The sequence below is a fragment of the Podarcis cretensis genome, assembly GCF_951804945.1.
Source record: "Podarcis cretensis genome assembly, chromosome: 10".
Lineage (NCBI taxonomy): Eukaryota > Metazoa > Chordata > Lepidosauria > Squamata > Lacertidae > Podarcis > Podarcis cretensis.
Window position 1 is genome coordinate 42,250,472 of NC_137179.1, and position 14,290 is coordinate 42,264,761.

Genomic DNA, 14,290 nt, shown 5'->3' on the forward strand with positions numbered 1-14,290 from the left:
CCCCAATTTTAGAAGAAGCTGCTTTAGTGGAATGTTGAGAATGAAGCCATGCTTTTCTTTTCTTATTGTACCAATCATTAACTCTTGCTGGGAGAACATTGTCCTTGTAAACAACTGCTTCACTACAGGAAGAAAAGGTTGGAGGCGGGGCAGCAGGGGAAGAATGAATAAATACTCACTTGTTCCAAATGCCTTATATAGTATTGATGCCTGGATTTTGGCAAGTTGATGCCTTGCCTTCAGAACCTCTGCTCATCCAGTCTAGTAGTTAGCTGCCAGGTAATGTTCTGTTTCCTCTCTTGGAACTTCAAAATGAAAACAGTATTATGGCAATTTCAGTTTTTGCAAAAATGGAGGAGGGACATAGCAGTGATATAGTTTATTTCCACCATTAAATTGGTCCACACAACGATTTGTTCACCATATCAAGATTAGTTCAATAAATGAAAACCTTACAATAGGAGGATGTGTGCAGTCTTGAAAGGGTATCAGATTTACTTATACCGTAATTCTAGGCCCAGAAAGTGTTGAATCAAACTATTGGGAAAAATTCATCGAAGGAATAATAAGCCAGATGTTGTTAACTGTCTACAGGCTCACCACCCCCATCCTTCTCCCTCATGTCTAAACACTGCCAAATAGTGGTTCATCTTCAAATCATAGGGCAGATCCATACCATGCATTTAAAACACATTCAATTCTCATTTAAAGCTCATAACCTCCCCCAAAGAATCCTGGGAGCTGTAGTTTATTAAAGGTGTTGGGAACTGTAGTTCTGTGGGGGGGGGAGAATCACACTTAACAGGATTCTTTGGAGCAAATTACATATGTTTAATGTGCATTATATGTGTTTTAAATATATGGTATGGATCTGCCTAGAGCTTATTAAGCTGACTTGTTTTTAACTAGCCGTAATTAAGGTTCTCCACAGTTTAGGGTTTGGATAACAAGCTAAACTCTGCTCAATTTAAAGTGGAAGCAGAAGCTCCTGATGTCCTCCTCATGGCCACACTGGAGGGGAGGGGAAGAGCCTATGAACCTGTGTGTGTGTTAGACTTGCTCTCTCAACCTTTTAAAGCAGAGGTTGCCAACATGGTACTTTCCAGATGTTTTGGACTGCACCACTCACCAGCTCTAGCCAGTATGTCTGGCAGTCAGAGATAAAGGGTGTTATAGTCTGAAATAACCAGAAGGTGATATGTTGACTACCCGTGTACTAATCCATGTTTAGCATTATATCAGAACATAGCCTAAATCAAGAAGGTGCAAGTTTATCATATGCCAATGCCGTTCACTTAATGTCCCTAGAAATTGCAGTCTACTATTTATGAAAGTTGCAGTCAAAAAAGAGAGAAGGCAGTTCAATTGCGCCACACATCTTAAGATCATTTTCCAGACTATCAGAAAAGTTTGTTTTAATTTACTGCTTTTTCCAAAATAAAAATGTATTTAAAAGATCTATAAAATTTCTAAATCACTTAATATCAACATGCCACTTAGAACTATTTCTAAATTATTATTTCTACATTTGTACAGACTAGTTTGGAAATATGAATATCCCAGAATTATGTCTAATTTTAAAATACAATTGGACTTTGAGGCGAGGGAGTTAAGGAATAAGAAAACTCTTTATACTGGGCTTACCATATTTAAATGTTCACACCTCCCTAAGAAATATTGTAACACTCCTAATCTCAGCTGATAAAAGCATGTGCCTAGTTTGAGGTGAATTTTTTAAATCTAAAATTGTTCTTACTTTTCAGTTGCTTTCTGTAGAAATTGGACATAGGAGATTTTGAGATCTAAAGTATATAACAAGAAATGAATTTAAAAGCAATTGTTTGTGCTGAAGTGTTCAGCTTTTGTGTCTTCTAGCTGAAGGTGTTGCAAAGGTTAATAGCTAGGCAGTCACATCTATTGCAGCAAAAAGCACTTCAGCTAAATCAGTGTTAGCTTCCATTTAAGGAAGAATGTCTGCTACAACCATTGGTATTTACTAACTGTGCCTATGAAAACATTCCTTTTCACCCTCAGATGCTCATTCAGCTGTCTGTTGTCTAAGGGACATTATTACAGGCTTTACCATGCAGTTGGAAAAATTAACTGCACATTTTAATACTGTGAACAGTAGCATCTGACTTCCACCTCTGTAGAATTTAGTTACTGCAATGCTGCTGTTGTGATGGTTCTAAAAACCTTTTGCATAAACCACAATTTTTTGCAGATTGTGGGTGCTGCAAATGCTTTAAAAACAAAATAGTCTTCATGTTAAATCAGACTCAGCAGTTGAATTCATCCTGCTTTGTCTAGAAATAGGTTAACCCCTTGAAATTCCCACAACAGTCAATGATTGTTGGATGGAGGATATTACTTTTGAATGTGACCAATGAGTTGGTTTTGCTTAGTTGTTTAAAGGTACATCTTGCAAGCTGTAAAAAGACATGTTTTAAACTGCTCTTGGAAAGAAACCACAGCTCTCCCACTCCTTATTTTACAATCATTCCTAATAGCACTTTTGTTTTGGATTTAGATCAAACATAATTGTTCTTGCATCATTGCACCAGAAAATCAAATAGGTGAAAGTTTCTTAAGTGTTCCATTTTCAAGCAGTACTCACAAATACAAAAAATGCAATAAAACTCTTATTCATTAAAAATGTGTTTCATGTCTGTACAAGGTTAGAAAGAAGGAAGGAAGGAAGGAAATAAATATTGATCTAAACATGTAAGATTCCCTGTAGGCCAAAAATTCTCTAGCCTGTTATGTTCCCTATTCCTCCACTAAAATGAGACATCTCCCCACCCCCAATTTTAAATGTGTGTTCTGTGTACTGCTTGAAGCATGAGTCAAAGGTTATTGTCAAATTTCCCAAGAATATCTAACATACTAACTAATTTTACAAATTCTGGTGCTTTTTGTTTTTCGGTGGCAGCATGGAGAGTCAGGGTTGAGGTTGCCTTGAGTTGAGTGATGGCAGATTCTCCTCTCCCATTCTTCCCACTTTCTGAAGTGTTAGACAGTAAGTCCCCCTGTATTGATCACCTTTTAAGCTAATAGGGAAGCCTGTGTGAGTACCATGGTGCTCTCTCCACCCAGGAAAAAGTGCAGTGCAGTTCACTACTTAATTTCCTTCCAGATGGTGGGAGTGGGCTTTTCAGGTGAAGATGGAATGGGGGGGGGGGGGGGACTGAGCAGTGGAAAAGTGGTGAAAAGGGGAAGCTACAGGGGGAGAGCTAAGTAAGCAAATGGGCAGCCAGCCATTTATTGCAAGGCTGTGTTGGTATGTCGGAAGTAAAACAGCTGTGGAGGAATGTAAGTAATGTGAGGAATGCTTGCATTGGGAAAGTGGCTAATTATCCCTTGAAAGGTTGCAAGGTTTTTGAACATCTTTCTCTCCCAAGTCACTTTGCATAGCCATTGTTCAGCTTGTTCGTTTATAACCCGGTGGCAAAGCATTTAATAAGATGGAATAGAAAGGTCCTCAAAGACTATACTGACGAAACTGTTCAGGCTTGAATAAGTCTACAGAAGGAAGTTCAGAGGACTAAAATTCATCAGAGAAGGGTTTTGTTAAGCAAAGAATCAAACAGGTCCCTGTATTAAGGGTCAGGTGGATCAGGCTCAAAAACTGCAAATGCTAATAGAGGTGGGTGGATTTTTGAAAGAAGCACCATTCTATCCCCTGAGCAGATACTGAAATTCAAAATGGGTTGTATAATAGATTGGAATATATTTTAATTAATAAAAGACATTCTGCTCTTGTATTTTTACCTTCAGTTTATCCCAAGGGATAGGTTTAGTCAGTTTTGAATGGCACTGGCAATATATGGTTTCAAAGTCTGGTTGAGAATTGTGTTCTTTGAGCCATGTGTTTTAATCATGCTTGATTTAGGCATCTGCTTTTTTTTTCTTGTTGCTGCTCTTGTTTCCACAACTTGAGGTTTAGAAGGAAGTATAATTACTGTAATCTCAAGTGTTTATTTCAGTACTAAGGAATTTAATCAATTCTCTATATTAAGCTCAGATGTGTAACTGTAAGTATCCTTTTAAATAAATGGTTGTATCAGAATCAGCATATGTGGAATTGTTGTTAATAGGCTATTGAATCTAGCAGCTTTTTAAAAATACAAAATCACAGGAAGATTATTTGAGCAGTGTGTGTGTGTGTGTGTGTGCGCGCCTCTCTCTCTCTCTCTCTCTCTCTCTCTCTCACTCTCTCACACACATGCATGCTTGTGTGTGTATATAAATATATATGTATCTCCACACACAAAATAAACACACACAAACATACCTGGCTGATAGAAAAGCAATGTATAGAAGCTGAGAAAATAATGAAAAATATTCTAAGTGTAATTTACCCCTTAAATCTTGGATACTCTGAAACATTTAAAGACGTGAAATTCTATTGATTAAAAGGTAAAGGTACCCCTGCCCGTACGGGCCAGTCTTGCCAGACTCTGGGGTTGTGCGCCCATCTCACTTAAGAGGCCAGGGGCCAGCGCTGTCCGGAGACACTTCCGGGTCACGTGGCCAGCGTGACATCGCTGCTCTGGTGAGCCAGAGCCGCACACGGAAACGCCGTTTACCTTCCCGCCGGTAAGCGGTCCCTATTTATCTACTTGCACCCGGAGGTGCTTTCGAACTGCTAGGTTGGCAGGCGCTGGGACCGAGCAGCGGGAGCGCACCCCGCCGCAGGGATTCGAACCGCCGACCTTTCGATCGGCAAGTCCTAGGCGCTGAGGCTTTAACCTTTAGCGCCACCTAGTTCAGCCATAATAGAAAACTATGGTTGTCCAGTATGAGAACAAGGTGTGGCCAGCCTTGTGCTTCCACATTTCCCCCTTCTACCTCTTATTTCATGTAGCGCAGAAGATCAACATCCCTCCAGATTTCCTTGAACTACAACTTCTATCAGCCCTGGGCATTGGCTGTGTTGGGTGGGGCTGATGGGAGCTGGAGTTCAACAACCTTTGGAGAACACAATGTTAATTACCATTGGCTTAAGCTATGCTGAATCCTGCTGAATTGTCTCCAACCATAGTTTAACAAAACAGTTCCCAAAGTTCAGGAAATCATGGGAAACTGGTTGGTATAGAATCAAAAGCTGCTCCTCACAGACGTGAGAAAAGGGGGTGCTCACAAGCTTGAAGCTGTTCTGCAGTTAGTGCTGACTTCAGCAGAGACAAACCAAGATTACCCTGGACAGCTCCATCCAGGGCTCAGGAGTTCATGAGAACAAAACTCAGATATTGCTTCAGCAGCAGTCATCCTCCAAATGAGCTTTACATGACTCAGTAGCTACCTCCACGTTTGCTGAGAGAAGCCTCTTATTTAAAAGACCCCAGCTTGATGTATCAGTTATTGACTGTGACAGAGTAGAGGAGACTGGTTGTACTAGAACTTCTGAGTTGGAGTTGTCATAGGAGGGCCACACAACATTGTCATGCTGGATGGATACTGGCACCATGGGCTCTTCTGGAAGAAGTTGGCTAGGTGCTTCTGGGGCTGGCACTGAGGGCAATTCCTTCTCCCACTCTGAATCTCCAACCTCATCTCCTGATGAAAAAGAGCTTGGCACCAGGGGCATAACCAGGTTCCTCATTATATCTGCATTGTGCCCATGTGACTCAAAACATCTGATATGGAATGCAGGGGCTTTCATGAGGTCTGTTTTGTAAGATGGGTTACTGGTGCTAATAGTAATGGGCCACAGCTCTCCTGAACAAAGCATCTATGCTAGAATGTGCACAGAGCATAATTATCTCGACTGCTTCATTTTCTGCCTCTCACCAAGCAACAGAACAGTTTTCCTAGAGGTTTCTCAATATGCAAGTGGCTCAGAGGATCTAACATGGATGGTACTTCTTAGTTTTCCAGTAACCACTTTAGGATGTTGCCTCCATGATGCTTCTCTGCAGTGATTATAGCCTTGGGAAGCAACATGTGTATGGCATGGTGTTTCCCACCAACCCATCCTTTTCAGGTCTTTAGGTTCCGGGGATGCTTGATAGGTAAAAGTCACCGGTGACCAGAATGTCATCAGTTCTCTGAAACAGATTTAAGTGTCATTTTGTGACCTTGGTGTTGATGTACAAGGAACAATAGTTGTCTTGTAGAATCTGTGGGATGGCCCTTGATCTTAGAACAGCTTTGTTATCACAGGGTAGAACATGAGATTTCATACCAATGCAGGCAGCTTGTTAATCATTCTGTAACTGTGAGATGTGGTTTAGCAAACATCCCTCTTCATTGAAGGCACCTGACTGCTTATGTGTTATTTAAAAACATTATCACGAAGAAATGTGTGGACAGAGGTCATTGGAAACATTTGGGTTGGGGCAGAAGCAGCCACAAAGGTGTAGTCTGCTCATATAGTCTGCTCAAACTGCTTCTGTTGCTTCTGGTGAGATTTTTTGGGATGTCTTTTAAAAATTAACTTATTTTAAAAACTAACTTCCTTTTCCTACATTCACATTCTCCAACACACTCAAGGAGTTATAAGGTGAGTGGTAACCAGCAAGTACATATAAGTGAGTTTCTTTGCTGAAAGAAGGTGTGTTCTACAGTTTAGCACAATTTGGTACGGCTGCTGCTCTGCCTTGGTCAATATTTCTTCTTCCCCTGAAAGGTGCTTATTTTTTAAAACATCTTGATTCCTCTGAAGGCCAAGTTTGTTCAGTGTGACCCCAAATCATAGACCTCTTGCATTTCTCATACTTTTGCCTTCTGTTTTCTTCCAATGTAGCTTTATCTTCAGATGGCTTCACAATCTGAACACTTCTTGCCTATGAAGCTTTTCGGGGGTTTTATTCTGTGATTATTTAAAATGCTGTGTTAATAATCAGTTTTAAGGTCTAGTCTCAATGTTTTCATTTTCCCAGTGCATTAACATACATTCCTTGTATTAATCTTTGCTTACTTAATAAGTCTAATGTGTGGTTAGTGGTTCTTGTGAAGAAATCTGGCTTTTAAAGACCAGGAGACTATTTCTAAATTTTGAACTGCATTCCTAATTCTGGAAAGTCTCTTTTTTCATCAAGCTTCTGTGACAGCACAGAAATCCAGACAATACCTAGAGAAAATAAAAGGTTTGCAGCAATCCGAGGGTTATGTGTTTTTCCTTCAAGTTACCTTGAGCTAGTTTTGGGAAATTTGGAAAACATGCATATGTTATACTTTTCACTTTCTTAAACTACTCTGAAATTTTACAACTGTGTATGATTAGCACCTACACCAGAGCTCTACAGACAGCAGTGCAATATCGCAGATAAGTCACCTGCAACATAATGGTGTTTTGTGTTTTAGCACACCACTCTGATATTTTATGATATGGTGGTATAGAAATACTTTAATAAATAAATGAACTACTGTTTGTTTTAAAGAAGGTTATGCAGCATATCCGTTGATTTTCCTTTCTCTCCTCCCATTTTATTTAAAGCCATAAAATCTACAGAATCTAGATGCTTATTTAAAAAGAAAAACCTCTCTTCATCTCACTTGAGTTTATATCATGTAAATTGAAGCTGGATGGGACGTCCTTTCTAAATCTTCAGATTGTACACAAAGTTGTCTGACTAATATAAAGGGACAAAAAAAAAAGTTTCTTCTCATTTTCCATATCTGTCGCCACTTGCTCCATCAACATACTTTATTGCAATTTTAAGATCTGTATATTCATTTTCATAATCAAAGCCAGCTTTTCATAGTCAAAGGAGGCACTTACTCTGGGTGAAGGCTGTTGAGTCAGACCTTGCTAAGAAGCTTTCTGACTTCCTAATATGCTGAAAAATACATTTGGGGAAGAAAAATGGCCACAGGGTGAAAAATCTCCCTTAAAACTATGACCTGCCAGGACTAGTGATGGCTTCATTTGGCTTCAGATGTGCCTTGAAGCACTTCTGAATTTTAAGTGTAGTCTGACCATTTTCTCATCTGGCCCAGAGTTTTCTAGCCCTGCTACCAGAAGATGCTAGGAACTGAGCCTAGAGCCTGTTATGCATGCTAAGCCATTGGTACTCTGGGATTGGAAGCAATCCAAAAGCCTTAGAATGATGGAAACGACTTTGGCATATGGGGTGGGAGGAAGGAGTGTTCCTAGAAATGAGATGAGTAAACTGGAAAATAGTATGAAGGACCTGAGTCCAGGTTGAGTTAGGAAGGTTAGCACCTCTGACAGGTTGTGAATTAAGTCCCAGCAGTTGTGGGCATAAGTGCTTTGGCTTGGAAGGTTTCAAGTGAAATTACTTGCTAGATCAGGGGTAGGCAACCTAAGGCTCATGGGCCACAAGCGGCCCACGGGGGTCTTTTAACTGGCCCACAAGCCGCCCCCGAACAAAGCCACCCACTCAGCGAATCCCTGCCCACTGTGCTAAACCAGCATGGTGCGGGGACTCTCTTCCATGGCACCTAAAATCATGTCTGCACAGAAGCCGGAAATCGTAGGCACGTGTGTGAGTGGGCGCACGCAATCTGGCCCACGGAGGAATCTCCACTGAAGTGAACCGGCCCAGGCAAGGTAAACCTTGCCGACCCCTGTGCTAGATTGTGAGCAAGTGGAGTGAATGTGCAAGGTTGCAGTTAAAAGGGAATGAGAGTGGAGAAGGGTGTTGCAGTTTTGCTTTTCGTTCCTTCAAAAATGTATTGGTGCCTGCCCTCTTTCTGCTCCCTGCCAGTCATTCTCTTCTCTCCATTTATCTGGGGGAGGGAACACAGTTGCTCCTTTGCCAACCCACACTTCCTTCCAGTTGTGCCTCATTCTTTATGTTGTGGGAGGAAGAGTTGTTTACAGGCAGATTGTGAGGCAATCAGCAGGGAAATTATTTCTCCACTCCTGTGTTGAGGTTTCTATAGCTCTGTTGAGATTACCTTCCCCATTCACCTCTTTTCCTACAGCTGCTGGGGAAAGCAGACATGCTTTTGTACCCAATGAACTTGTTCCATTAGCCCAAAGATTTTCATGTATGCAAAGGGAGTTTCTATACCTCTCTTCTCCCCACATACCCCATCAACTCTGATGCAGAAGGTTGGAGGGAAACCCAAAATAGATTTGGGAGGGGCACAGTGAGAGGAGTTGGAGAGGAAGTCACATTGTGCAAGTGTAAGTCCTTGTCCTAATGGGATGACTTTGATGGATACAACCCACTGTGTGAGAGAGAGATAATAAGCATTAAAATAATCCTATTGTTTATCTCTACTTACAAAAGTGTACTATTATGAGTCAGTCCTGCAAGTGACTCAAACATGTGGATACTGTTGTCTGGTTGTGTCTGGCAGTAACTTTTTCACAGTGAGGAAGGTGCTTGCCTTACCAAATGATTCTTCTCTTTCTTTCCCCCAACCTCCTGACAATTATAGAATTTGCCCAATGATAATTTACTTTGCTTTTTCTTTGTAAATTACTTTTTTGTCTTAAGTAGCACTAGTGGTGTTCTGCATCTTGAAGCACATCATGAGAAGTTTTGTTTACCAGAGGGAAGGTTAGCCTGCGGCCATTTGAAGGCTAGATTTGGACCACAAGCCACTATCGTTTCTTTACACAAATCTTCACACCCCTGCCAAAATTTCAGTATGAAGGCTAAATTATCTATCTGAGCTTTCAGCTGTCCCTATGAATTTTCCATCTGTTTTGCTTCATTTTATACTTGCAGACTTAAAAGAAATGCTGATGAAAAATGCAAGAGTTCTAATAGCAAAGTCTTCGCTTTGGCCTCTTCGCTTGAACAATTGCTTTTTGTTTTATAACTTGTATCCTGTGAAGAACATATGAAGCTGCCTCATGTAGAGTCTTGATCATTATTCTGTCTAGCCAGATGTAATATAGCCAACTGCATCTTACACTTAACCCAGGAGTGGGTACCTTGTGGTCTTCCATATGTTGTTGAACTGCAGCTCCCATTACCCCAGACCATTAGCCATGGTTGACTGGAGGAAATGGGACTTGGAGTTCAACAACATCTGGAATGGGTCAAAGGTTTCCTATTCCTCTCTGATTTAACTTAACGAAGAAGAGCTTAAGAAGAGCCTGCTGGCCAATGGCCTATCTAGTCCAGCATCCTGTTCTCACAGTGGCCAACCAGATACCTATGGGAAACCCATAAACAGGATTTGAGCACAAGAGCACTCTACCCTCCTGTAGCTTCCAGCAACTGGTATTTAGAAACATCACTTCCTCCAGCTGTGGAAGCAGAGCATAAGCATTGAGGCTAGTAGCCTTTGATCTTGACCAACAAATTCATGCCTTGTACGTACTACTTTGAATGGTCATGCAGCAACAACAACCACAACCACCAAACCATAACCATTAATGTGTTTTGTTTGTAGAGCTTGGACGAATATGATGATGATGAAGCAGGACAAAAGGAGCGTAAAAGGGAAGATGCAATCACACAACAGAACACAGCGCAGAATGAATCAGCCAGTGCAGACCCAAGTGCCTCATACATATTACAGGTGAGGAGTTTCAACACTGTTTTCTTTGAACTTCAAGAGATTCAGCACATCACTACTTCTGCCGCTGTAGGAGTTGGGTAAATGTGTTTGCCAAACTTGGTACCTCAGCTTTGTGAAATAAGTAACTTCTAGTACCTAACTTTATTTTAATGTTCAGTTTAATGCTTATTGTGAACACACACTGGTTCTTCTGACTAAACATTTATACCAAGCGTCAGCAATGTAGATCTGCCCACAGGAGCCTTCCCTGATACTCACAAGGTCTGCTCTGCCACCCCCCACTGAAATTAGGCTTGAATGCAGCCAGTAGTATAAACTGTGGTGTGTACTTAGTTTCAGTGTGGGTTTGTGGTGCCCACAAGAGGCCCCCAAAGGTTAAAAAACACTCATCTATATGATAGACATTGTCACCATTACATTGTTTGACTGTCAGACCAATAAGGGTATGTATTATTAGAACTGGAAATTTTAATTGGCAAGGGCAAGTATTCAATACATCAGGCCTAATGCTAACTGGCAAGGGCAAATTTTAAAAGACAGGGCTGAAAGTTAAGTGGTTATTTTGTTTCTTGAGGCTCTAGGGTGTCTGCTACAATATGCAGTGATATGGTCTTTCTTTCAACACAAGGAAGATGAAAACGTTTCCTTAAAACAGAATTGATCTCACACTTCTTTCAGCATCCCAGTTAACAAATTGTTTCTTGGTCATGGATGCTTTAGTTGAGATTCCTGCATTGCAAGGGGTTGGACTAGATGACCCTTGAGAGTCCCTTCCAACTCTACAATTCTAGGATTCCAGTGACATTTATGGAAAGAAAATGTACTGTCCTCTGCAGCCACATGCGATTCTGCTGCACAATGAACAATGCTGGATAGGCTGCTGGGAAGAATGGCCTTAAATTAGGTGAGGCTCACCTGATTTTGGTTAGTTCCACTACATCGCATATTGTTTAGGAGGGCCCCTCAACTATCCAGAGGCATTTCAGTGGCTATGGATAACTGCAAGGGAAAGGAAGAGTCAGGAAATTTTCCATCCAATTTTTCCATTCATTTATCTGCACAAAAGTAGATTTAGTTTATTAAGACAATATGCAGAATAGTTCTGCATTTTTAAAATAGTTAATTTGCCCCAGCCTTTCAAAATACATACCATAAAGCATTTTCATTTAGATACTTGAAATTGCATTGTGGTTTACTCTTGCAATTCTTTCAATGTTTTTAGTGCTTTTTGAAAAAAGAATTGATTAGACTTTCAGATGTCATACATCTATAGCCATTTTCCATTTGGGGCTCTCTTGTTGAAATTAGCATAATGGCATTTTAAAAACAGGCGTATGGTTGTGCTAACTGCATTCCTAAATCATTTCCTGTGGGTGGTAGCTCTGCCAGTCAGTAGCACCACAATGAAACACGGGGAGGGGGGCAGCTCTGATGTTTGTGTGTTTGTAGTTGTGCATTTCTGTCACTATCATAGTTGCTGTAGTTGTTTCTGGACATCTCCTTTATTCAGGGAGTCAGTTTGAATACTGGAACGAACCTTAGTCATAGCACTGACTTTCAAATAACATTTCAGTCGGAAAAGTATTTTTTAAAAACAGGCTATAAATTAAAGGCTGAAACAACAAAACCCTGGTATGGTGGCATGTTGACTCCCTCCTATCCACAATGAATCATTAACATAAATGTCCCATCTTTGGGAGGACTTTTATGTATTTGGAGTTTGCAAAAGATTCTATATGCTGTCTTCAAGATCTGGAAAGCAGCAGGCAGGTTAGAGAACTACCACTTTGAATTCTGCTGTCAATTTCAGAATGGTCTGTAGACAAATGGTTGAAGAGGTGGCAGCGTTTTTTGTGAAACACACCCTTGCAGTGTCTTTAGCTTTTAAATTAATTAATTCCTATTTGTGCTCTGCTACATGGCTCCATAGAGCCCTCAGGGTGACTTACAAGTAAAGCAAAACAAGCAAACAGGCCTACAGTGATGAAACAGGAAAAAACCAACTGAACTAACCAACTATACAATAAATGAAACAGCCTAAAAGCAGCACTAAAATATTTCTTTTTTCCATCCCTGCCCTTCTGTGTCTGGTAGATAATTAATAATAAACATCAAGTCATGCCCCCCACCCATTTTTATTTTTTTTATAAATATAAAATGGAGCTGGCTTGCCCCTGAACAGCTGAGACAATAAACTAGTATTTTTCTTTTGATAAAGGATGGCAAACAGATCCTGGAGCACCTCCATTGTCACCAGCCTAATTTTGGTCTTGCTTCCAGAAATAAGTAATTTTCATTTCAAAGTTGTCATTTCGCCTGTAGATTAAAATGTCTTCATCTTTTCAGCACTAATCCCTTTGAGACAATTGTTAAAGTTTGGGTAAGACTGCTGCAAGAATCTTTAATGAGCTTACAAGGAAAGACCTCTTGAGCAATTTAACGGTGTTCTTGCTCCACTGTCAGAGGTAGAATGCCTCTGAGTAACAGTTGTTGGGAATCACAAGTAAGGAGACGTCCTGCTTGCTGGTGTCTCCTAGACATCTGGTTGGCCACTGTGAATAGGATATTGGGCTAGATCAGGCATAGGCAAACTCAGCCCTCCAGCTGTTTTGGGACTACAGTTCCCATCATCCCTGACCACTGGTTCTGTTAGCTAGGGATCATGGGAGTTGTAGTCCAAAAACAGCTGGAGCGCCAAGTTTGCCTATGCCTGGGCTAGATTGACTTTTGGCCTTGTGAAACAGGACTTCCCCTCTGTTTTTGTGTTCTTATTATGGTCCATCTAGCTCAGTATTTCCTATAGTGACTGATAAGTGGGGGAGGCCCTGTTGATGGTGCAGGGTGAATCTTGATAGGGCATTCTCAGTTGTAGTTCCCTGTTTGTGGAATGCCCTCCCTGGTGAGGTATGTCTGTCTCCCTAAGCACTAACTTTTCAGGACAAAAAGCTTGAAAACGTTCCTGCTTACCCCTACATTTGATGGCTGAAAGATACTGACTGGAATCCAGTGTCACATTGCAGTTTGACAGACAGGATGACCCTGCCTCTCTTCCCCCATGTCCTGTTCTGGAGGTTCTCTCCCCCAAGGCCAGTTCAGTGGGCACCTGCAGGTGTGGGGGAAGGAAAGTGGGGTGAAAGCAAGTGCATAGGGCTTGCACTGACGGGATTCATTAGGTGAATTCTGCCCAGTGTTTCTGCTATACTTGAATGATTTCTGACTTTTTCTAAATGCTTCCAGGGGCTTGTAATTGTTTATAAGTGTTTTAAATCTGTTTCTATTTTTGCTTTTGTTTTTACTGTTTTACTATTTTGGTGTTTACAACCCTGGGTTTCTTTGGGAGGAAGAGTGGGATAGAAATTTATAGAATAATAACAGACCTTCTCAAAAGGAAAATGTTCCAAAACTCAATCTGTCCTGTCCACTTAACTTTCAGTTTAGTCCCATTGCTCCACCTTCAGAATTCTGTTGAAATAATAATAAAAAGATTAAATTTATTCTAAATCTTCATTTAAAATCCAAGTGAGTGAGTGAGCAAGTAAAAGAATGAGCTGCTGTATGTAGCCAGTAATAAAACATTCAAGAGAAATACTATTTATTCCAGTAATGTGAAAGGCAATATGTATAACTATGTCATATCTCTAAGCCTCTAGTGACTATTTAATTGTGTGGGAATACAGAGGTTTGATGTATTAGTATGAGTTCCTGTTTGTAAACAGCACTGAAAGCCTTCCTGACACTAGTTTCCCTAGAGCTTTGTAGTGGCATGCTAATTGCCAAAAGTTCCTTCCAAACTAGCTGCAGCAAATTACAAAAGAGGGGGAAGTTTTCCATGATTTTT

General features: G+C 40.7%; 1 protein-coding gene and 1 long non-coding RNA gene across 5 annotated transcripts in view; one reads left to right on the top strand and one right to left on the bottom strand.

Annotated features, from left to right (window-relative positions):
• PAWR (pro-apoptotic WT1 regulator) overlaps window positions 1–14,290 on the top strand; it is a 60,781-nt gene that overhangs the window by 28,289 nt on the left and 18,202 nt on the right. For all 3 annotated transcript variants that reach the window (XM_079991858.1, XM_079991859.1, XM_079991857.1), the window contains exon 3: window positions 10,324–10,452. In XM_079991858.1, the coding sequence (XP_079847984.1) occupies window positions 10,324–10,452 (129 nt within the window). The remainder of the gene's footprint in view (window positions 1–10,323; window positions 10,453–14,290) is intronic.
• The window catches only part of LOC307224758, a 30,366-nt gene that overhangs the window by 3,551 nt on the left and 12,525 nt on the right, over window positions 1–14,290 (bottom strand). Inside the window, exons 2-4 of one of the 2 annotated variants that reach the window (XR_013842731.1) lie at window positions 13,830–13,914; window positions 11,368–11,451; window positions 180–305 (exon numbers count right to left, since the gene is read on the bottom strand). This is a non-coding gene — a long non-coding RNA (uncharacterized lncRNA). Of the gene's footprint in view, window positions 1–51; window positions 306–11,367; window positions 11,452–13,829; window positions 13,915–14,290 lie in introns of those variants that run through there. The other variant, XR_013842732.1, reaches the window with a different exon arrangement.